Raw genomic sequence first — 23,178 nt, 5'->3', positions numbered from 1 at the left:
AGCTATAAAACGACCGCAACATTCAAGCCTCCAATTCTGGTGGTTTGGGGCAATGGTCTTGAGTCGCTTTATCTAATTTGCTCTTATGGACTTCATGTTCGGTCATGTCTCTTCTTTTCTTAACATGTAGAAGGGCTCCAAGCAGATCCTTGGGAATTTGCTCCACCTTAGATGAGCGCTTCAATGTCCATGTTCACAGGTGTTGGAAAAGGTACCCTTCACAGCGTCAATTCTCTTTCTCGAAATACCGGTATTATGGCTCTCACAAAAGAAGGGAAGATGAGTCTTTCTGGTCCAAGCTGAAAACTTCTCTAAGCAACACTAAAATAGAGTGGTACTCGATTCCAGCGGGCCTTGGAATCGCGTATCTTGGTTTTTCTCAGTTTTATAAGGCACAGAAATCTGAAAGAAAGAAACAGATACAGGAGTATACGGGCGGACAAGACGATGTTCCCCACAGGGAAAGGGTCCGGCCAACGGGCCCATGGCAGGTCCAAATAATGTCTACTTTACCATTGAAGGCGATTTCCCGTTTGTGGGGACGATTCAACGAACTTGAATTGCCTTACTGGCTTCGTGTACCTGGGTTTAAGCTCTACTCTTGGATATTTGGCGTTAATCTAAGTGAAGTTGCTGAAGATGACCTTCATACCTACCCCAACCTTGCTGCATTCTTCTATCGAGAATTAAAACCCGGAGTCCGTCCTCTTGACAGCGATCCTAACGCAGTCCTTTCACCATCAGACGGGCGTATACTGCAGTTTGGTATGATTGAAAGAGGAGAAGTTGAACAAGTGAAGGGTATGACATACAGCATCGACGCCCTCCTTGGTAGGGACGCAGGACTTCTATGGTCGGGAATTACGCCTTCTGAACCCCGTGATAACCTAACGCAGCCAAATATCACGAGAACCACGAATGTCCAAAATGATAATGTGTCGACAGATGAAGAATTTGCAAAAATGAATGGCATAAGTTACACTCTACCGGGGCTTCTTTCTGGAGGAATATCTGGAGAGGCAGGAAAGAAGGCCAGCTCAATGGACGCATCAACCGAGTCAAGTTATACGTCTGAAGCAAATGTTCAAGCGGATCTAGCTAAAGCTAATTCTCCATGGTATATGCCCAAACCAACTTCAAATCGTGCTCTGTATTACGTCGTCATCTACCTTGCCCCTGGAGATTACCACCGTTTTCATTCCCCAGCTCCGTGGGTCGTTGAAAGTCGCCGTCATTTTGCCGGCGAGCTGTATTCTGTCTCTCCATACCTACAACGAACTCTGCCCGGCTTGTTTACTCTCAACGAGCGTGTCGTTCTTCTGGGTAGGTGGAGGTGGGGATTTTTCAGTTTCACGCCCGTTGGCGCTACGAATGTCGGATCCATTAAAATCAATTTTGACCGTGAGCTACGCACAAACAGTCTTACCACCGATACTGAAGCAGACCGACAAGCCGCTCTCTCCGCCAAACGTGGCGAAACCTACCCGGGATATGCGGAAGCGACGTACCATCATGCCAGCGAAACTCTAGGTGGCCACGCTTTGAGGCGAGGTGAAGAAATGGGTGGCTTCCAGCTTGGTAGTTCAATAGTTTTGGTTTTTGAAGCACCTTTAGGGGCAAAACAAGATCATGACCAAGGCCGCACAGGCAAGAACGCTTGGTCATGGAAGATCGAAACAGGACAGAGGGTGAAATATGGCGAAGCTTTAGGGGCGGTGAGCGTCGACTAGAGACTATGGAATTCCATTTTTGGCCATTATTGTGTCATATGTATTGGTCAGTGGGTGAATTTTGTGGGAATTTGTCCCACCAAGGATTGTGGGTCCCTTTACCATTTCATTCAACCATGATTCTATCTCGTTGTATTTTTATTAAAAAAAATTGTTTATCTTGACGTCCCCTTTGGTTGTCTTGCTTGTACGGAGTATTTGACGACGATTCGGTCTGTAAACCAGCCCTCCTAATTGGCATCTAAACACAGTTGTCTTCCAACACGATTTCAAAATGAACTACACTTGGGCAGTAAAAAACCGACTGCCAGTGCTTCATACAAAAGAAAGAATTTGCCGCAATCAGGAGCCCCCCCTTGTTCTCGGATTGCTCGGTTTGGGCAACAATGGATATTCCGCCCGGTCAAGTGGAAGTTTGAATTTGTTGCAGGGATCGGGTAGCTTAAAGGGATTCGAAACAGCGAAAGGCCCTTGCGCCATCCGACTTCGATGGGAACCGGTTAAGCATATCTTTACAGCATTTAAGCTCTTTGGCACAGGAGTCAAGTAGGTCCCGATACACCCTGCATTAGGCGAGGCTGTCAGTTCTCAACAATAATGCGACACGTTGAAGAGAGTTCACAAAAGGAGTTCAGAACGCCAAACGTGCCGAGTAAAGCTAAGGCAATTGAGTGTCATCAGGCATTCTTACTCGTTAGGCACCGCTCCGCCCCGGGAACGGGCAAGAGGCCCTGAGCACGTTCAAACAAGCGGTGAAAGTCCGCTCCGCTCATAGAACCATCGACTTGCCTTCTCGCGACTAGTTAGTTTAGAAGTGTCCTTACCAACATTGCTGGTGTGACTGACTCGACAAACCCTCAACCGACATAGTGCAATCAAGGACGGTACGCTGGGCCAATCTCCGCTAAAAGAACATCCACAATGCATTGTCACTGGAGTCTCATTCAGAGATAAGCGAAAAAGGCACGGTCCAATATACTCCATGTGCTGTGTGTGCATTTATGGGTTACTCGGTGCCCTTGCTGGTGATCAATTAGGGTAAAGACCAGTCCAGACTGTATCCGGAGATAACCCCCGCTCCAGCCTCCCTCAGGAAATCAATTCCTTTCCTGCACCACCACTGGCACTACTACCGGTCTCGTATTAAACGCTTTGGTAAACTCAATTGCGAGTGCGGGAGGAGGCCGGTGCTCCCCTCGTGCAGAAATCCAACGAATCCCGATCATCAGCAAGGCACGGGCCAATTGCACGGTTTTCGTCCGAGTTCGGATTGTCTGCATAAGCTCCAGCGGCCTCTCCTTGTCGGGGCGTCCAGACAGCCGAAACCAGCGGCGCTCTTGTCCGGGCTCTCGCGCAGCCGGCCGTCAGCGTCGTCAAGCTCTCTTAGCGGTTTTAGGATGATCGACCCTGATGATGTCAGTGCTTATCAGTGCGGGTCTTATCATCACGTGCAGCACTACGTGCCAAGCAGCCGACGAGTGCGCCAGGACTGTTAGCGCGGTTGGCGCGACGCGCCAGGAAAACGAGAAAAAATCGCGGAAGGGCGGACGGAAGCGTGGTGCTCATTGTGGTGCTGGTGCAGGGCGGAAAGCTGTGGCGGCCACGGGGAGTCCTGTAGGGCTGACGGGCGCCCTGTGCGACGTCAAGGCTGCCAACGAGGAACACGCGCACGTGAGATCAAGATAACGACGTCCCGGGCGATAACCAAGGCTCGCTTCCACGCCGCCCGGCAGTGCTGTCGCTCAGATGTGCGGAGAACGGGGCATGTGTGCCCATCACAACCAGCCGTTCGAAAGCTAAGCAAAAATAGAGTAGTGCGGCATGACATGCCAGACATGTTCCAGCTTATGGAATCTTCTGGACCAAAACAATAGTGCTGGGCGTCTCATTCGTAGGCCTTTTGCTCCGGCTGGCACCGGCTATACTGAGCGTCCCGCCGCTGCCAGACTAGGATTAGTTATATTGGCGTAGTGGAGGCGTTCACTCGAAGACGCCCCGCCAATATCCTGCAACCTCCGTCTCAGATACGCCCTCATTTGTCCCTGTTCATGCCAAGGGCAGACTTTTTCCGCCAAGAGATTCCTCCGCCATGGATCACTTGCCGGTGGCTCTGTAGGAGGCGAAACTCCGAGCGGAATTGTGGAGAGGGAGTTAATCGGCATGGCCCATGGTAACCTTGCAAACCTTGCTTCCCACGCAGGGTGCTGATTGGTGCAGGAACGGCCATAGCCCTGCATGCTTTGCCTTCCAGGTGGCCATATTCTTGTCCGGATTTTGCGGTGTGCACGAAACTTTCCATGACGAAGGTGGGGAAGCGTACGGAGAAGCCAAGAGAGTCCCGAAAGGCCTCGGAAGCTGCTTAAAAGGACCAGCCGTCCCGCTGTGTTGCTGAGAGAAGAGTTCTTCTTTCGTTAACCATTCCACTACGAGTTTTTATTAGTCCCCTAGTCGATTTGAAGGCAGGGTCGGGCCGTTGCAAGGCCTCTTGGAATTGACTTTCCGCTCATTTCAGAACAAGCAGAAATTGTGCTTTCCGCTGAATGCGACCAATTGAGTGAAAACCAGACGAATCTTCGGCCATTCTCCCTCCCATGGAGAAAACCTCCCAGACGACAGAGCCTGGCGATGGCGGCCATGGCATCTTGTCGCAGCCTGCGCATGCGTTGACGTATGACGAGGCCATCAAAGAGTTAAACACTCACCCGGACGATGGTATCACATTAGCGGAAGCGAAGAAACGTCTTGAGCTGTACGGTCCAAACATGCTTGACGAAGGAGAAGGCGTCTCCGTTGTCAAAATCATTATTCGCCAGGTGGCCAATGCCATGATGCTAGTTAAGCGGCCCATATTGTTCTTCCTTTTGCAACCCTATCTCACTTAGAGCCCCGTTTGTCTGATCCAATTGTTATTGAGTCTACAGGTCCTTATCATGGCAATGGCTGTCAGTTTCGGAATCCAGTCCTTCATTGAAGGAGGGGTTGTAGCTGCTGTTATTATCTTGAATATTATCGTGGGATTTTTCCAGGAATATGCTGCTGAAAAGACCATGGACTCTCTCCGATCTTTGAGTTCTCCGACCGGTACAGTGTCACGAGAAGGGGAGACCAAGACTATTCCTTCCACGGATATTGTCCCAGGAGACATGGTCGAACTTAAGACTGGCGACACTGTCCCTGCTGATATCCGGTTAGTTACTATTACCCATATCTTAAGGTAATCTCGGTACTAACTCTAGAAATTAGACTTGTCGAAGCTGTCAATTTTGAGACGGATGAAGCACTTCTTACTGGCGAATCTCTTCCCGTTCAAAAGGATGCCGAGCTTACTTTCAAAGCAGACATTGGACCTGGTGATAGGCTGAACATTGCCTACAGCTCATCCACTGTTACTCGGGGTCGTGCACGAGGAGTTGTCATAGCGACGGGAATGAAAACCGAGATTGGATCTATCGCTGCTGCTCTTCGTGCCTCGAATAGCAAACGTCGACCTGTCAAGCGAGGCCCAGGTGGCGAAACCAAGAAGCGATGGTACTTGCAAGCATGGGCTTTAACAGGAACTGATGCCGTAGGAAGATTTCTTGGTGTCAACGTGGGAACTCCGTTGCAACGCAAGTTGTCTAAGCTTGCTCTCTTGTTATTTGGAGTTGCTGTTCTCTTTGCAATCGTCGTGATGAGCGCAAATAAATGGAGCAGCTCGAATGAGGTCATCATCTATGCAGTCGCGACGGGTTTGAGTATGATCCCAGCTTGCCTAGTTGTTGTTCTGACCATTACCATGGCTGTCGGGACCAAGAGAATGGTACAGAGGAACGTCATTGTCCGGAAACTCGATTCCCTCGAAGCTCTCGGCGCCGTGACTAATATTTGCTCCGATAAAACCGGAACATTAACTCAAGGGAAAATGGTGGCCAAAAAGGCTTGGATTCCTTCAATGGGAACGTTTTCTGTTGGAAATTCTAACGAACCTTTCAACCCAACAGTTGGAGATGTCGGTTTTGATAAGCTTACGCCTCTTGAAACTGATGCCCATGCTGACCGACAACCCATCTCCCCTGCAAATTTTGTGAAGGAGGAAGCCCTGGAACAATTCCTGGATGTTGCTTCCATGGCGAATCTTTCTCACGTCTACACATCGGATGCAGGAGAATGGCACGCTCGTGGTGAACCAACAGAAATCGCTATCCAAGTGTTTGCCTCTCGTTTTAACTGGAATAGGGATCGATGGACTAAGGGCCAGGGTGCTGTTTGGCATCAAAAGGCAGAATTCCCCTTTGATTCCGATGTGAAGAAGATGTCCGTTATTTACCACAAACTTACGCCATCAGAAGAACGACGAATGGTCTTTTCGAAAGGAGCCGTGGAACGTATTTTGGATGCTTGTGTAACCGCCGTTTGGAATCCCGGAGAAGGGCCAGTTACTCTCACAGACCAAATGCGTGAGCAAGTACTTGAAAATATGGAATGCTTAGCAAAACAAGGTCTCCGTGTCTTAGCTCTCGCTGGTCGTGAGTATAAGGACTCTGTTCTGGAGGATGCAGAGGTCAGTCGCGAGGATGTTGAAAAGGATTTGCGTTTTCACGGACTGATTGGGCTGTACGATCCGCCCCGCCCTGAAACTGCTGGATCTATCAAAGAATGTTATAATGCCGGTATTGAAGTTCACATGGTGACTGGTGATCATCCCGGAACGGCTCGTGCCATTGCTGCCCAAATTGGCATCATCCCATCCGACTTAAGCAGCGTCTCGAAAGAGGTCGCCGACGCGATGGTAATGACAGCAAGCCAATTCGATAAATTGTCAGATGAAGAGATCGATAAATTGCCCACTCTTCCGCTTGTTATTGCCCGATGCGCACCCCACACTAAAGTGCGCATGATTCAAGCACTACATCGTCGTGGCCGGTTTGCCGCTATGACTGGTGATGGAGTCAATGATTCGCCTTCTCTGAAACATGCTGATGTTGGCATTGCCATGGGCCAGTCTGGATCTGATGTTGCTAAAGACGCCTCTGATATTGTTCTAACAGATGATAATTTCGCTTCCATCCTGAATGCTATTGAAGAAGGCCGTCGCATTTTTGACAACATTCAAAAATTCGTTTTGCATCTGCTAGCTGAAAACATCGCACAGGCTTGCACTCTATTGATTGGTTTGGCTTTCAAGGACAGAAATAACCAGTCCGTCTTTCCGCTTGCACCTGTCGAGATCTTGTGGATTATCATGATTACATCTGGGATGCCGGACATGGGACTTGGCATGGAGATTGCTGCACCAGATATCATGGACAGACCACCGCAGAGCGTATGTATCCTTTGAATTTGTTTCTGCAACCATCACACTAATATCATTTGCTTCCATAGAAACAAGGTATTTTCACGACCGAAATTATTGTTGATATCATCGCCTACGGCGTTTGGATGTCTGCCCTCTGCCTAGCTGCTTTTTCGCTCGTTATGTTTGGGTTCGGTGACGGCGACCTTGGAATTTCTTGCAACGAACATTACAGCCCTGAGTGTGACACCGTATTCCGTGCTCGTGCCACAACCTTCGTCTGCCTGACTTGGTTTGCGCTCTTCCTTGCCTGGGAGATGGTCAATATGCGCCGCAGCTTTTTCCGCATGCAACCAAAATCGAAGAAGTATTTCACCCAATGGATGTATGATGTATGGCGTAACCAGTTCCTTTTCTGGGCCATCATTGCCGGCTTCGTCACCATTTTCCCTCTTCTTTACATCCCGGTCATCAACCACAAAGTCTTCAAACATACTGGTATCACTTGGGAATGGGGTATTGTTTTTATTGAGTCTTTCTTGTTCTTCCTGGGTGTCGAAACCTGGAAATGGGGCAAACGCATCTACTTCAGGCGATGTACCCGGCGAGATCAGAAAGTGCCCCATGGAGCAGGCGAGCGAACTCATGACGACGAGCAATGACTCCTGTTTCCGGCGGGAAGCCTAATTCTGCGATTGAATACTGACAACTGTGCGTTGTTGAAAGGTATAGTGCAATTAGTGGTACTCAATGACCCCGATTGCTCCAAAAATTTTGCATATAAAAGTTTTGATATCAGAGCCTTAGCGCGAAGCAAGGTAGGTATAGGGTCGTTCGTATGGAACATGGGATTTTTCCATAGTGAGAGTGTAGTCAGTCATGTTCGAGACTCGCCCAGAATGCGATGTCTGGCCACTGGTAGTGGCCTCGTATACCCTGTGGATATGATAGAAAGAAGCAAGATAGAGTTAGGTAGATTCGTTTTTAGGAATACAATAAATAGCACATTCACTTTGCAAATCCGCGGGATGTTGGTTGGTTGGCCTGACCCTTGTCACCTATATATAAATGAAGTCCACGGGTAAAAAAAACTGAGGTTGCAAAAAGCATATGCAGCCGAACGCGGGGGTCGAACCCGCAGCCTTGTGGTGATCCACGGATCGCATGAAAGTGTCATAAGAGCCACACGCTCTACCGATTGAGCTAGCCCGGCCGTGGCTGAGGTGTGGCGTCACCTGGCAACAACTTGACTGCACACGCGGATAATAACAACGGGTCAATCTCCCCCGCTGGCCTCCTCCAGCTACCCGTCCTGCCTAATGCCTCGACACAATTTGCGACGGCCAATATTCCCCTCTGGTGAAGATGGCGCCTTCTCTTCTGTCGCAAGGCTCGATGAGCCGCAAGCAGGTCCGTCACGCAACTCCATGACAGGCAGAGCAGGAGCCCCAGCTGCCCACCACCGATCGATAGCGACCGGGCCCTCAGGCCACGTCTTCGGGGCGCGAGGTACGCCGATTGCAGAGGACCCGAATTCTGAGGATGCGGTCCCCTTTGAGGATGATATCGACCTTGAAGACGAAGATAGTGAGATAGACGAGGAGCTTGAGGAAAACGACGAGGGGGTAGGGGATGATGAAGACTATGAAATGCAGGATGACGGTGCGCATTACCCTCCATTACACGTGCATATTTGGCCATAAGTGTGTGGTCGAGAGCCTACTAAGCTCCTCTTAGACAAAAACGTATCCCTTCCAATCCCTCCCAATCTTCGTGAGATATCCTCACTTGCCTCATGGACAGTTTCTACCCATAAGCCTGGTTGTGGCATTGCCGCACTTCGCCACCCCTCTCCCTCTCAGTTTTGGCAGTCTGATGGACCGCAGCCTCATACTCTCACCCTACATTTTTTTAAACGTGTCTCTGTGGTTAGAATACGAGTATGTCTTGACTTCGAGTTAGATGAAAGCTACACGCCTACAAAAATGATATTTTTGGCTGGAATGGGTGGCAATGATCTTGTTGAGTTCGCGACTTGGCAAGGTGAAGCGCCTTGTGGATGGGTCGACATCCCCCTAGAAGGAGTGGGCGGAAGACAGGGACCGCAGCGAAGAAGACGACGACGCGGAGTTAAAGGAAAGGACCGCAAGCCAGCCAAACTAAGAGACGAAAACGTTGGAGCGCCATCGGCAAATGGTGATGCTGGTGGTAATAATAGTGACTGCAGTGTTATTTCTGATTATGACGAGGATGATAACATTTTTGACAACAATGGAAACCTATCAGCGGGCAATATTCTAAAAGCCATGGTTATACAAGTCCGAATCTGCGAAAATCACCAGAACGGAAAGGACACTCATCTTCGAGGGTTTCAAATCTTTGCCCGTGACGAAACATACTATGCTCGGACACGCAGGGACAGCGGCCGAAAACTCCCCCAAACAAGCGACGGGACTAGAAAAACCGATGATATCCATACTACACATGAATCTAGTAATGAAATAGAGTACGGAATGACCTTGATGGATGAATCGGAGTGGTTTTTAGAGCCTGAACTCCGCTAGCTGCTGTCATATTGAGGCAAAAGAAACAAGAGAAACAAGACGTGCTGGCAGTCGGCAGTCGTACAATGTTCAGTCTATTATTTCTTTTTTACTTTTTTGACGCCTCTATCTATGATACCCTGTATTGCTAATAGATTTTTTTAAATACATACTCCGTTTTCCCGCTTAAAAACTCCAGGGGGGCAATTCTATATTCACCTTGAAATAACCAATCAATTTACTAAATACATGCGGTCATGTTATCCTTTCAAGAATACTACAGGGTATTCTCTAGTTCTTGCACTACAGCGTCACCGACTTCACTTGTCGTTGCTTTCCCGCCAATGTCTGTCGTCCGAACTCCTGCCTCGATAATGTTGCGTACGGCTACCTCAATAGCTTTTGCTTCAGCCGCAAGGTTGAGGGAATACTGAAGCATCATAGCAACTGAAAGAATAGTGGCGATGGGGTTTACAATGCCTTTCCCAGCAATATCTGGTGCGGAACCTTGAAAAAAGTATGGTGAGCATTAGTGAGAAACAAAGAGGGGAATAACCATACCGTGGATAGGCTCGTAGATTCCATTTACTTTGGACTTTCCATCGGGAATACCACTCAAACTAGCACTAGGTAACAGGCCCAGAGATCCAGGGATGACACTTGCTTCATCACTTATAATATCACCGAACAAATTACTGGTAACAATTATGCCGTTCAGTTTACGAGGATCCTTCACCATCAACATGGCTGCGCTGTCGATTAGATGATGACCGAATTTCACTTGTGGAAACTCCTTCTCCATGATTTCTGTCACGACTTTGCGCCACAGGCGACTGGTTGCAAGCACATTGGCTTTGTCCAAGCTCCACACCGGCAGTGGGGGGTCGCGTTGTAGTGCGAGGTGGCCAGCAAGGCGGGTGATACGCTCAATTTCCGGCCGAGAGTAGGGCTCCGTATCCATGGCGACACCGTCACCGTTGTCTTCACGCCTCTCGCCAAAATAAATTCCCCCAGTAAGCTCACGGACGATGTTGAAGTCTACATCACGGCAGACTTCGGCTTTTAATGGAGAGATGTCAACAAGTGATGGAGCAGCAAAGTTGCAAGGTCTTAAATTTCCAAATGTGCCCATCTCTTTCCTAAGGCGAAGGATTCCCTGTTCTGGACGCACTGTTCCTGTACCCCATTTCTATCCAAAATGTCTCGATTAGTTTGGATTGTGCAAAGCTAGGGTGTGCGGTGAATAATCACATACAGGTCCACCAACAGCTCCAAGAAGCACGGCATCTGCATTCTTTGCTGCATTTAGGGCTTCATCTGTCAACGCGGTTCCGGTAGAGTCTATAGATGCCTAAAGCATAGTGACAAAAGATCAGCAAATGTTAATATGTATAGATTCCGGGGCAAAAAAGTGCAGCTTTACTCACACCACCAAGCAAATGATCCTGGAAGGTAAATTGAATATTATCCCTCTTCTTTTCAACTACTTTAAGCACCTATTTCCATATTGTCAAAGATACTCAGCAACTTTCGTCTCGTCACCATATATGATGATGAGATCAGTGCGTACCTTTATTGCCTCTGCAACTACCTAGCACATCGCAAGATAGTCTAATTAGCAACTCTTGCCTGAAGAAGACATATCGATGACAGCGATCCGATATTTGAACGGAGCGGGCTCTTACCTCTGGGCCACAATAGTCACCAGCAAAAACGACGATGTTATAATTCACCATGACAGGCAGAGTTTGATATTATCAATTAACTAAATAATAAGAGTACACTTTGAAGTCTTAATATTAAAGGAGAAGCTGAGCGCAAGCTGCATGTTCTGGCTGTGGGTATTTCAATGCTTTGACCTTGCTGCCCCGCTATCCGATATCGGCTTTAAACAAGTAAGAAAGCTAATATTATTCCCTGTAAGCCGGCGGGAGGAAGTTAGTTTGTTGACTAGAATAGTTAACTAACTGACTAATCTGCACATGGTTTTCAAGCAATAAGCGAGCGCCTGTTAACTTCACAATAAACTTCAGCATCTTGAGGAATGGTATCTCAGTGCCGGGTCTGTTGACAGATTTTCTATTGCTGTAATTACTTTGTCCGCCCATCTAACAGCCAAGCCGCCAGGTCCCATCTGGCTGGCTGTGCTCAGTATGGCACATAGTTACAAAGAAGAAAGAGAAAAGGTTAAGAGAGAAGATTAAAAGAAATAGCACTGTAAGTCCGCATTCAAAGGCGGGATGCATCAGAAAAAGAAGCACAGAGGGGGAACTGAAGAAGTAAATAGCAAAAGTATACATAGAAAGAGAAAAGACAGGGAGAATATATGTCAGTAATGTTAAATGTGGCACCAGTCCGGTCAAAAAGAAACTCCATAGACGATGAGTGAAAAGCTTCATTCAATTGGGCATGCAAAACTGTTCAAGTAAGAGGCAACCAACATTGTTGTTTGGTCAAAGAGGAAGGGCATCGAAGCGCTGGATTTGAGCCCTCAGGAGAGACTAATGTATTTAATGCATCGACGTCTGCCGCTTATCTCTTCCTTGAAATACCTAGTTGGTTGCGGCGGGCAATGTCGCCTTCTGCAAGCCACTTACTGGCCTTCACCATCTGTACGATGTTGATAAATTGCTTAGCAGTCATGACTGGGGCAGAAATGCCTGTGATTACCCAAGGCCAGAAACTGTCGAGTTTGTTGGCCCGCGCAAGCTCCAATGCCCCAGCACTCCAGGGACTGGAGAAGAGAGCCGATATTGGAGCTAGTGCCGGTGAGCCTGGTTGCTGTGTAGATGCAACGGTAGCACCGTCACCAACTGGCTGTAGTAGCGATGGAGAGAGGGTCGGGGATGAGAAAGAAAGAAGATAAAGCCCAATGAAGAATAACTCATTGAATAGGCAAAATATAAACAGAACAGTCTGTGGCAGCAGGTCAGCAATTTAATACATACATGTTGGCCTTTGCAGCAATGAAGCGTACCCTGTTATTATAGTATTGGTATAGAATCCAGCTCCGGCTTGAATCCACTTTCTTATGACTCTGACCGGATCCTCCCATAGTCAAAGTTGCATACATGTGCATATAATGACTCGCAAGATCCAAGCTAATTAACCCCTGGAATAGAATTGCCCAGCGCGGCCAAGCGGAACTCAGAAATACCAATAGACAGGCGGTTGTGCAGCGATCAGTGACCATATCAAGGACTGCGCCAAAGGTAGTAGATTGGTTATATACGCGAGCAGCATACCCATCGAGTGCGTCAAGGAGGCAGGATATACTATATAGCAAGGAGCATGTGCGAGGGTGGAGAGGCATGTAATACAGGGAGGCTGTCGCTAAAACGATGCGAACATAACCTAAATGCAATCAGTGTATCAGCATATAGAGAAGTAGCAAAATAGAGCACCAGATCTTACCAATGATATTAGGCCAAAAGAGGAAGATATTCTCCTTCTCTTCAGTGCGGGATGGTGAAATCCCCTGTGTCTGTTTTGGGCTACTCTCGCAAACCAAACCATTTCCTCGCAAGGGTACCTCATCATCATGGCTTTGTGACAATGATGACCCAGACACCTTTGCCTTCTTCGCTTGGCCAGCCATTTTGTACCTAGTCGCAGGGGGAGGAAATCTCGTTTCTTAAAACAGAGTCTGTTATGTAGGCACCAAGGTGGTTGAGGAAAGTGTGGTAGGGAATTGAGACACCAATATACACGTTGGAGTAATTATGTTAGGATCAACAAGGCCTTGCCGAAGATTTTTATTTTCGTATTGTTGGATTGGACGTAAGCAATTGTCTGGGCGAGACTAGAGCGGTCAGTTGGCGACTCCTTCTGAAATTTACAATCTTTTTAAGGGAGAAAAGGGGGGGTGAAGAAGGAAATAAGGCTTACTTTCAGTTATATTCGGCTTGCTATTCTCAGTAGCCGTTCAATGCCGTGTTAAGTTTTCTTGAGCTCAGAGACGAAGCATGGACGCGTAAAGGATATAAGCCACAATTATTATAAGATTAATAGAGAAGAAATGTACGTATAAAAGAGTTGGGACACCGTGGCCAACAGAGATTGAAACGATACTGCAGAATGAGAGGCTATAAAGGAGTGTATTGTAAAGTCGATGCTTGTTTCTCACAACGCTCAGCAAGGCATCGGTGACGGAGATTGGCCTCGCTAGCAGAGTCGGCGTGATCGGATGGGTCGCGATGTGTGAAGAGAGTACATGCACTCAGCTAAAGGCAGCTTAATCGTGGAAGAGGGCAGATACTGAAGAAACAATACTGGTTTTCTTTTGAGTTTGCTGTTGGCGTGAGATCAAAGTTGCGGAACGTGCATTTTGCCTCGCCAGTCCGCCCGGCTGGGATCTGCACTTTGTTGATAAGTATGTAACTACGGAGCACCCCGTACAGAGTAGGATTAACTAGCTAACTAGTCTAATGACATAGGTTTTAAATGAAGTATTTCGTGGTTCATAAGATTATGTACAGGTCATATCTATAATAATGCAGCTAACAGAAAGCAAATACAGCAGATGAAGCATAAAATGTCTAGAATGATGTAAAGAGAAATGAAAACACTGGGGATACAGCATAACTGTCATAAATAAGGCGTACAAATAAAAGTCGAATCTAGCCCGAAAGGCACAGGAAAGGCAGGGAGAAAACTGAAAGAAAAAATGAAGATTCTGATGCGTCATGTTCGTCGCCCTCGCGGGTCACTAGCCTCCTGTCTCCGCCAATCTCTGGACTCTTTGGTCCCCATACTGCCCAATCCTCCTTCAAGGCGTCTTTCCCAACCGCCCAGTCGAACCACCAGGCAAGTTGCATTGTCGCCATCTTTCGACACCTCGGTTGCAAGGTTGACAACATCACGGGCGCCTGCATCTGGTGTTTTCGCTTCTTTGACTATGTCGACAATTTCTTGATCCGAGAGGGTGCCGCTCACCCCATCAGACATCAAAACTAGAAAGGAATACTCGGCAGGTCCCATTTCAACACGCCTGATTTCTGGTTCTGCTGAAATCCCGATCCGTTTTGATTGAATATCCCCGAATGCCCGACTATTTGCCAACCCGCTAATCCGTTCTTCTCCAAAAGAGTCAGTAACTAGTGATGTGGCATAGCGTCTCAATCTGTTGCTTTCGACGGGAGAGGAGGGGTGATGATCAGTAGTCAGAGGGATAGCAATTCCCGAGGCTGTAGAGCACAGTAACACTCGAGTGTCGCCGACGTGTGAAACCACTAACGACGAGGGCGCCGAAGGATGCCAAAAAGGGGCCGGCGTAGGGGTTGAGATCATCGCAATACTGCAAGTGCTTCCGCCCTTGAAGCGGGTGGCTCCCCCCACGGTCGTAGGCCTCAATCGGCTTGGATTATGGAGGATGTCGAGTTCATTCAAGGGCCGTTCAGCACTAACGGAATCACTGTCTTGTTTGGAGGCTTGTGCACTAATGAAGTCGTAATCTGCCCTCAAGAAAGCATATTCTAGGACTTCTTCGATTGGAACTCCCATATTCATATCCAGGCCAGTGTTGTGAGAACCGGGTCCGAATCCGTCTGTGTGGAGGTCATTCTCCCCAGAATAACAAAAATGCGCTGGTTTGAAGCGTCTGAAATAACCACCAACCAAATTTCTCCAATCGCTAACTAGCGATTTTTCAAGCTCGCCGATCTTCTGTCTATTTCCGGGCTGGAGAATTGGAAGGTCGCCGGATAAAGTTTTTCCGCCATGGCCTTCATTTGACGGGGAAAAGGAAGGGTTTCCATCATATGGCCCATTTCTATATGCTTGGAGGCTTTCTCGAAAAGCATCTCTGTCACGTACAGGCCTTTGGGGCAAAGTTGATTTCTGCGTACTCTTCCTGATACTAGAGCCAAGCTCAAAGGTCATCGCTGTCTCCTGAACATAGCCATGTAGTTTGTCCCTTAGAAATTCGCTGCATACAGTTCCCCCATGTCCATCGAAAACACCGAAATAAAACACCTGTGGATCCCCGATAGCATTGTCAGCAACACGATTTTCTCCGGGAAAGTCCGCAGATGATCTATCCTCGGCTCGCCGACCGATAGTTAGGGAAAGTGGTGGCCGTTTGGCAAAGGCGGGCAGTTCAATAACGCCAGCCTGGTACGTATCTTCATTTCTTGGACGAGAGCCACGAGAGACGGATACACCAAAATGGTGCTTGGCGCTTCGTAACGGAATACGTACGACTGTTGTTTCGCGCGATACACCTACGGGTGATAATACGGAGGCCGGAGATGCGCCTTTCGAAGAGGAGACGTGGGGGATGGACTCCGAGCGAGGTAGGTGGTGGAGAGGCTCTGAAAGGCGAGAGTCGGGATGGAGAGAGGATACCGGCAGGTGTGTCACAAAGTAATCATGGAAATATCGCCGAGCTGGCGACTTGCCCGTTGTTTTGCCAGGACTCGGGGGCTGCTGTGTTTGATGGTGCGGTCCGCTACTCAAGATAGCATCGGTGTGTTGCCTACGCAGAAACGTTGCGATGAAGCCTGCTCAATGCATAAAACTTGATTAGATATGCGCCAGTCGAAAGAGAGGGAGGCGGGAGTACTGTAGCTGTCGGCAAGCGTCCAAGCATGGACTCTTGCTGGTTTCACTAGCCGTGTACTCATCGACGCGCAGACATGAACGGCAGAAGGGCAAGTATGTATAGCATTTGCATCAAGCTCCCTGTGTTCCCTTGCTTGAAGGGAGGATGGCCAACAGTTAAATTTCACGGAGAGGCAGCACCAACAGTGATGGCCTCATTCTTGTGAAGAAGAGAAATAAAGAGAACGTGTCCAAGAAAGCACATCAATACGAGGACAAGAAATGCTTATGTCGTCAAGGCGCAACCCAGCTTTTTTTATTGTCGCCAACAGCGGCAGCCGGGTAACTAACTAGTGTTTGTTCTGTTTGCATCTGTTTAACTACCAGTTGTAAACTGGCCACTCCAAACTCCAGCATTCAGTCAGGGCCTAAAGGCCAAAGACCTAGACTTGTTGTTTCTTCAGGAAGCCTGGCCAGGGTATATACTGTGAAACTATAACTACCCTAACAGCAGATGACAATGAAACTCATTAGTCTAGAATCAAGATCAAACAAGTGATGCAGCCATAAACACTAATGCTGTGAAAATGGAAATCCATCCAGGGCAGATAAACCGATAAATCCAGACAGCACTGCAGATTCAATTATACTAACTACGTAAGCCTGCACAAAAAGCAGGAGATACCCCCTGACTGCAAAGGGCTTTCATTGGAACATTAAAGCATTACCAAAGGTTATCTTTAGGCTTTACTATCCAAAGTATACCAATGACTGGGCTAGCAGGGGCCTCCCATCCTGGACACACTATTCTGGATATTGAATGTTGGCGTTGCGGAAATGGATTGAAGGGTAAACATTCTTGAGGATCATCCGAGGCGATCCCGCTTTAAAATGAATGTTGACAGGGCTATATAAGTATGAAGGAACTCACAGGGCCCCGAGTGGAAAGAAGCGATAGGATATGGGCACTATTTATAATATTCACTAGGCTCAGCCATCCGCTTGATAGAAAAATGGCTGGTTGTGCAGGAGTAAGGCTTGCAATACCATCGTACCATAGATTGAATCTCCTTGGGGCTACTGACTAGACACAAACTATCAGTAACGAGCCCCCATCAAGTTCAACCCAGAAAGAGTCCTAACAATGTAGCCAATTGTGGAATTTCGGCATCAATGTTTTCCATCGAAGTCTGCTCAGCAATTGCTGATTGAATTCTGTATATGGGGTAACTACTCCGTACAGAGTTCTTCTCTGCAAAACATCATTATTTAACATTATCTATCCCTGTTTTTTTTAGCAGGTACCTACATTATTCCCACTTGTGACTAAAATTGTCGGACAATACGATCATGGCACCCAGAAAGAAGACCCCCAAAGCTGCCGCAAAATACGTTCCGGCATAAAATGGCACACATAAAGGTGCTAATCACTTGAGTAATTGCCTTGTACCGCTTATCAATGGTTTCCATCAGGAGGCGGGCGAGTAGAAAAATTTAAGAAACTTCTGCGGAAAAATCCAAGTGTTTTCTAAATTCATCACACATGAAGAGATGATGGTGACCTCTATTTGTTTGTGTTTTATAACGCTTTGCGTACTGCCCCACCAAATCAAATAATAGAGCTTTGAATTCGCAAGCAAATGTTTTACTCTATATGCTGGGTCTTCAATTATGGCGGACAAATCCGACTAGTCGGTGACAATGAGTGTAGCAGGCGAGGAATCTGTGTGGGGATAACATGCCATACTATATTCGTTTTGTTTGAAATGCTACTAGTAGCTGGCCTTCGATGCTGCAAATGGCGACAGGCTTTACAGTTCGATTGGCGTCACATAAAATTGCCTCCAGCTGCGCAAGTTTGCTTTTCAAGGCAAAAATCAAATCACCTTGGGATCCTGATTTTGCTTCCGTCCAGTGAAGCTGATACTGAACACGCTGTAGCTCGGAATTTAAGCTACTGAGCCGGATGCGAGGCTCTTCAAGGTCTCGTATAAATTCGATATAAGCTATCCCCGCAGCTCTTTGTGGAATATGTGGACAGGACTCCTGAAGAAAATCGGATTGGACGCCCGAGATGCCAGAAATGCTGGAAAGTAAAACAAGGATATGACAAACTGTAGTTCAAAAGATACCTATATAACTAGTGGTTATATGTTATAAGTTTCAATAAAATATTAGTAAAACAAGAATGATTGTACCAAGTGAGCATGGTTTTGTGTGTGGGAAGATGCCGCTGTCCGCGACAACAGATTTTCAGCATGTTCCTGGACCAAAATGTTTCTAACATAATGGTATCCAGCTATTTCTTTAGTTTTGCTTTTGGTTTCCTTTGCCATGCTGCTAGGCACAGTTAGGTAGGGTAAATTCATACTAGTAACCATGCTTAGGTATACAGAATTCATATTTAAGACACCAATATGAATAGTCATTCAGGGAGATAGACTTATTGACCTGAAGTGAAAGGGGAACTAGGTTGAAGTATCGGTCTTGTGTAGTAGTTATTTCAGGGATCCCGGGATATGTCACTTGCTATGAAGTGAAGTAAATAAAAATAAGGAAATCTCATAAATGAAAGTTTCTCCGGCAAATACTTATTCATTGTTTGTACAAATTCAGGTAAGTAAGACAGAACAGGAGGATAGATGAATATGGATGCTACATAGTGGGGAAACAAGCGGCTGTCGATGAGTGCAGCAGAAGGGTTAAAACCAAGATCACAGGAAGTCAGTGTTTGAAAGGAAGACATACTGGCCAGGGAACTGGGCTTATAAAGCACATAAATGGGACCTAATCCAATGTTAGATTTAAACCCTAGGAAGAAGTTGCCCATATATTCAGTCCGATATATTGTATCACTCCCTCGACCTCATGAGCATAATACCTACCGCTCCTCCACTCAAACGTAGAAATATAGAATATGATAACCTAAATGGCTTTGGTGCGAGAAAATAAGCTGCTATAGACAGCGTCGACGACAGGCTGTGCTGTAATTTGACGGCCGCCGAAGAACCGGCCATTCAATCCTTTGATGGCATTCTCTCCGCCCTGGACACGATCAAATTTGAGATAGATATCACCTTGGGTGTTAGGGTCTAGAGAGATGTGAACAACATGGCCATATTTGTCTTCACACTCAGCGCGAACGTCATCCTCCAACTCCTTGACCCAGGAATCGCCTTCCTCTCTATCAAACAAGTTAGATGTGTCTTGAAATAGCATTAGTGTCAAAGCGCTTACTCAGTTGGATCAAACATATTTCGCAATAGCACACATCTGCTTGCCATATTAACACTGACAGGCAGCGGCTTGGCTTCTGGGCGAGCTTTCGGGGCTTTTCGGTTGTCGTCAGTGGGGGTATCTGCAGCAGGTTCATCTGTTCTCGCAAGTTTCCTCATCAATGCGTCTCTGCTATAATTGTTGAAGTTCACACCGGCAACATCTGTGTCATCCAAAGCACTGGCGCCTCCAACGCCTTTGTCATTATCACGACCACCCGCGCGGTCGAAGTTACTTCCTCCAGCAGTAGTTTGAGCATTGCGACTACCCTGGCTGTATAGTGAGCCTTGCTGGTTCTGTGATTGAAGTCGCATAAGGTTTGTAGCCGAGTCGGAACTAAATTTATCATTACCAAGACCAACGCGGATAGGTCTGCCAGCTAGGTCAAACCCATTCATTTTTTCCAAAGCCTCACGGGCTTGATTAGGGTCACGAAATCTAAATGTTGTATTAGAGTTAATTAAACGGGCGGTATGTATCGTCGAAAACTCACTGAACAAATCCATAGCCTCTACTACGTGCATTTTCGTCTTTCTGTAATTGAACAAAATCAAGTTCGCCAAAAGGCTCGAAAACGTTCTGCAAATCGCTCTCAGTGATGCTGAAATGAATATTACCCACATATAATCTGTGGAATGGAATTGAATTTTGGTTGCCGCTCACATGCCCCTCCGTATTGCGGGCTGCTTTGTTCTTCTCGGCTTCAGTGAATTGCGCTATAATAGGAATTCCTAGAAGTTTCTGGCCGGTAAGCTGGATGGCAACTGGGACGGATTCTTCGTTCTTAAACTCCACATAACCAACACTACCAGTTGATTCAGGTTAGAAATTAATCATAGTCATTTAGATGAATAGGAAAATACCCTTTAGATCTCCCACTAACACGATCCTTCACAATTTGAGCATCTTTGACTGGCCCGGCCTTTTCAAAAAATGCAATCAACTCTTTTGTCCTTAATCTCGCAGCAAGCTGTTGTACAAAAACGGTGCGCTTGTCACGCTCATCCTCAGTGAGCTGTGGCTCAGGGGTTTTGCTCGGTTTAGGGCTAGGGGAACGCTTGCGTGCATCCTTCTCACGGCGAGTTCGACGTTTATCATCATCGCGATCATCATCACGGCGAGGTCGCCCGCTCGGCCTATAATATCTGTCATCGTATGGAGATCGAGACCGGGAGCGAGCGCGCCCGCCACCTCGGTAGAAATCGCCGCCAGAAGAGCGATGATCATCGCCGTAGCGATCGCGACGGGCCCGACGCCTGTCACTCTCGCGGCTTCTGCTTCTCTTTCTACTTCTATAGCTCCCGTTAGCACTTGCGTGATCGCTTTTTGGGCTTCTCATCTCCTCGTCTCCATCGGCATCTTTTTCCGCACGTCGATCACGGCTTCGCTCTCGACGTCTACGATCTTTGTCACGATCACGAGAGCCATCTCTATTTCTATCACGGTCGCGGTCACGGCGATCACTGCGAGGTTTTTTAGAGTCGGTGTCGTTGCTGTGCCTTGGCGCGTCATCGGACTGCTGTTTCGAGCTGGATTGTGCAGTAGACTCAAGCAGGGCTTCAACATCGAGACCTGACATATTGAGGATATGTTGGACGTGAAGCCTTTATAGTACGGGAAAAAATGGATTCAAAGAAAAATAGATCACTTTTGTTTTCGCGTTAGACAAGCGAGATGAAGAGGACGTGATTGAGCGAACCCTTGTTGCTTGTTCTTTTGAACCGAACTGTTGCGGCCTTTAATTTGTTCGATGTAGATAAAATTCCTGGTACCCAACTCCGGCAATATAGGATTTTTTTGCGTTTGATCGTATGGAGTAGTGAGCCCGGCGTGGTGGAAAATTGAAGTTGTGAAGAAAGCCAGCCGACGTTGCCACATACACTTGCCTTGGCGGCACTGCTGACATAAGATTTCTCAACCAACCCTACCAAGATTGAGAGCGATAACGAGTAATGCATGCTTTGGCAATAGCATTGATTGGGTTGGCCTTTTTCAGACCGGCGCCAGGGGAGAATGATACTAGGGGGAATGTTTCAATTACTCTAAAAATACAATTAAAGGAGGCAAAACAAAACCGCTGTCCAGGGTATCCATTAGAAAAGATAATTCGAATGGTGATATACATGTCCAAGAAAAGAAACCGCGATAAAATATCCCAGGTAATTAGGAGAATAAAAATTTCGCAGAGGTCGTAAAAGCGGTCACAAGAAAGAGAAGTAAAAGATAGCACATCATTGTGTCATAGGCTTGGAATTGCAACTATCGGAAGTCCCACGGCGCCGACACAGTGGAAATAGTAAATCTACTTGGCTTTTAATGGCTGAAGGGGCGGAAGCTCTGTCCCAAACACCCTATCCCAGAATCTACTGGTAACGCCAAAGCCATTATCGTAATCTGCGAAATGGTGTTGGAGATGATATTGCTTGAGACCGCGATAATACGAAGGTAGGCTAATGAAATTTTTCAGTTAAAAATCACACAAAAATCGTCATTTCCGGTTTGGAGAACTTACTTTCGATGGTGGAGGAAGTAATGCGTCAAGTCGTAACATACGTATCCGAATATTCCACCCGAGTACACCGTTACAGCCACATGCCAATTATAGAAAAATACCAGATGGGCAAGCTTGTAAAACGGGCTGGCTAGAATAAGGAAGAGTGCAGGAGGCATGACGAGGCGGTATTTATCCATGGGAAGGTAATGGTGTATCCCATGAAGCAGGAAATGAAGGCTCAATCCCACCCGATTGTCGGGAAGATACCTAGTGCACTGTTAATTTAGACATAGTAGTCGATCTGAAATAACTCAGGGACCACATACTTGTCAACGTGGAAGAGGCACCGATGCAATCCATACTCGATCAACGTCCAGATAAAAACTCCCAGTAGCCAATAGAGGCATCCCATTGTCATACTTTGCAAACCGGCAAATCCGATCACAGTCCCATACGCGACACATGGAAACCAAACCATAGGAACAACCCACCAAGAAGTTTTTGTTAAGGGCTCTAGGAAGTTACCAAACAGGGGTGCTGAAGCCCCACCTTTGTAGTGCCTTGGTCGATGCACCTGCAACAGGTAGAATTCTTTTGAGAAGCCGCCGAACCAGAGTTGGCCAAAAAGTGGCTGGCTTAGATCCAGAAATTTGTGCTGCTTATAATCTGCGTTTACATCGGTATCAATAGAGAGATCCTTCTCGCTGGACATTCCTGTTGCCGCGTAGACCGGTTGGCCGGTAAGTGCGACATGACCGTTTGTTTGCGTATGAGATATACCATTGGACTCTGATTTCGAGGATGGATCCCGTGCTATGAACCCGATATGGTAATCTTCAAGTATCTCGTAGGCCGCTTCACTGTGTTCGTGCGATACGACATCACCCAGGATTTGAGCGATATCCTTGCCAGCATATTCTAAAATCAAGTCCCCTCCACCTGGATGATCACCCACAAACGACGTCACATCGTACACCTTCGATCCACGCGTCACCCAACATGACTTCGACGTGCGATGCAACTTGACTTCAGACGACGCGAAGGTCGGCAGCGTCCGTCCAGGCATGGGTGCGGGTTTCCGGAAGAGAATCCAGGGAAGAATGGAAGGCTAGAAAGTCGACTAGAGAGGAAATCTTTGTTCGCAACATACAGAAAGAAAGTAAATGAGGGAGATCGGAGAACCCGACCAGGGACTGTTCCGTGGCGTCTGAAGCTTGAAGACGTTGTTGGCGGGCGGATGTTCCGGATGGGGTGACTTGAGGTGACGCCGCTGCTGACTAACAATATTCCGCAAAAACTCTGTTCCTTGAACAGATTGGGTTA

General features: G+C 47.3%; 8 protein-coding genes and 1 non-coding gene across 9 annotated transcripts; 3 read left to right on the top strand and 6 right to left on the bottom strand.

The window, feature by feature from the left end:
* Positions 1–183: 183 nt before the first annotated feature.
* Positions 184–1,730, top strand: PSD1 (phosphatidylserine decarboxylase 1; the record flags this gene model as incomplete). The annotated part of the gene is made up of 2 exons (XM_049255004.1): positions 184–292; positions 349–1,730. 2 exons carry the CDS (start codon positions 184–186, stop codon positions 1,728–1,730), a joined length of 1,491 nt encoding a protein of 496 aa, XP_049106011.1.
* Positions 1,731–4,321: 2,591 nt separating this feature from the next.
* ENA2 (P-type ATPase) lies at positions 4,322–7,664 on the top strand (the record flags this gene model as incomplete). Its single annotated transcript, XM_049255003.1, has 4 exons — positions 4,322–4,543; positions 4,652–4,917; positions 4,974–7,032; positions 7,092–7,664. The coding sequence occupies 4 exons, from the start codon at positions 4,322–4,324 to the stop codon at positions 7,662–7,664; spliced, it is 3,120 nt and encodes a 1,039-aa protein (XP_049106010.1).
* A 452-nt stretch (positions 7,665–8,116) lies between these two features.
* On the bottom strand, positions 8,117–8,215 carry LOZ57_005978. The gene has a single exon. It is a non-coding gene; the product is annotated as a tRNA-Lys (tRNA).
* Positions 8,216–8,321: 106 nt separating this feature from the next.
* On the top strand, positions 8,322–9,566 carry LOZ57_005977 (uncharacterized protein; the record flags this gene model as incomplete). Its single annotated transcript, XM_049255002.1, has 2 exons — positions 8,322–8,664; positions 8,740–9,566. The coding sequence occupies 2 exons, from the start codon at positions 8,322–8,324 to the stop codon at positions 9,564–9,566; spliced, it is 1,170 nt and encodes a 389-aa protein (XP_049106009.1).
* A 256-nt stretch (positions 9,567–9,822) lies between these two features.
* Positions 9,823–11,281, bottom strand: LEU2 (3-isopropylmalate dehydrogenase; the record flags this gene model as incomplete). Its single annotated transcript, XM_049255001.1, has 6 exons — positions 9,823–10,052; positions 10,107–10,734; positions 10,801–10,896; positions 10,973–11,041; positions 11,116–11,136; positions 11,231–11,281. 6 exons carry the CDS (start codon positions 11,279–11,281, stop codon positions 9,823–9,825), a joined length of 1,095 nt encoding a protein of 364 aa, XP_049106008.1.
* A 796-nt stretch (positions 11,282–12,077) lies between these two features.
* Positions 12,078–13,143, bottom strand: pis1 (phosphatidylinositol synthase 1 (CDP-alcohol phosphatidyltransferase1); the record flags this gene model as incomplete). The annotated part of the gene is made up of 3 exons (XM_049255000.1): positions 12,078–12,461; positions 12,523–12,899; positions 12,960–13,143. 3 exons carry the CDS (start codon positions 13,141–13,143, stop codon positions 12,078–12,080), a joined length of 945 nt encoding a protein of 314 aa, XP_049106007.1.
* A 1,085-nt stretch (positions 13,144–14,228) lies between these two features.
* Positions 14,229–16,168, bottom strand: PTC6 (Protein phosphatase 2C 6; the record flags this gene model as incomplete). Its single annotated transcript, XM_049254999.1, has 2 exons — positions 14,229–16,045; positions 16,108–16,168. 2 exons carry the CDS (start codon positions 16,166–16,168, stop codon positions 14,229–14,231), a joined length of 1,878 nt encoding a protein of 625 aa, XP_049106006.1.
* A 2,842-nt stretch (positions 16,169–19,010) lies between these two features.
* On the bottom strand, positions 19,011–20,940 carry rsd1 (Phosphatidylinositol-3-phosphatase SAC1; the record flags this gene model as incomplete). Its single annotated transcript, XM_049254998.1, has 4 exons — positions 19,011–19,269; positions 19,323–19,799; positions 19,855–20,166; positions 20,225–20,940. 4 exons carry the CDS (start codon positions 20,938–20,940, stop codon positions 19,011–19,013), a joined length of 1,764 nt encoding a protein of 587 aa, XP_049106005.1.
* A 723-nt stretch (positions 20,941–21,663) lies between these two features.
* SCS7 (fatty acid alpha-hydroxylase) lies at positions 21,664–22,921 on the bottom strand (the record flags this gene model as incomplete). Its single annotated transcript, XM_049254997.1, has 3 exons — positions 21,664–21,811; positions 21,874–22,122; positions 22,182–22,921. The coding sequence occupies 3 exons, from the start codon at positions 22,919–22,921 to the stop codon at positions 21,664–21,666; spliced, it is 1,137 nt and encodes a 378-aa protein (XP_049106004.1).
* Between the last annotated feature and the right edge of the window lie 257 nt (positions 22,922–23,178).

The sequence above is a fragment of the Ophidiomyces ophidiicola genome (genome assembly GCF_022830035.1).
Source record: "Ophidiomyces ophidiicola strain CBS 122913 chromosome Unknown scaffold_34, whole genome shotgun sequence".
Taxonomy (NCBI): domain Eukaryota; kingdom Fungi; phylum Ascomycota; class Eurotiomycetes; order Onygenales; family Onygenaceae; genus Ophidiomyces; species Ophidiomyces ophidiicola.
Note: the sequence above shows the minus strand (reverse complement) of the source record. Positions and strands in the feature narration are given on the sequence as shown.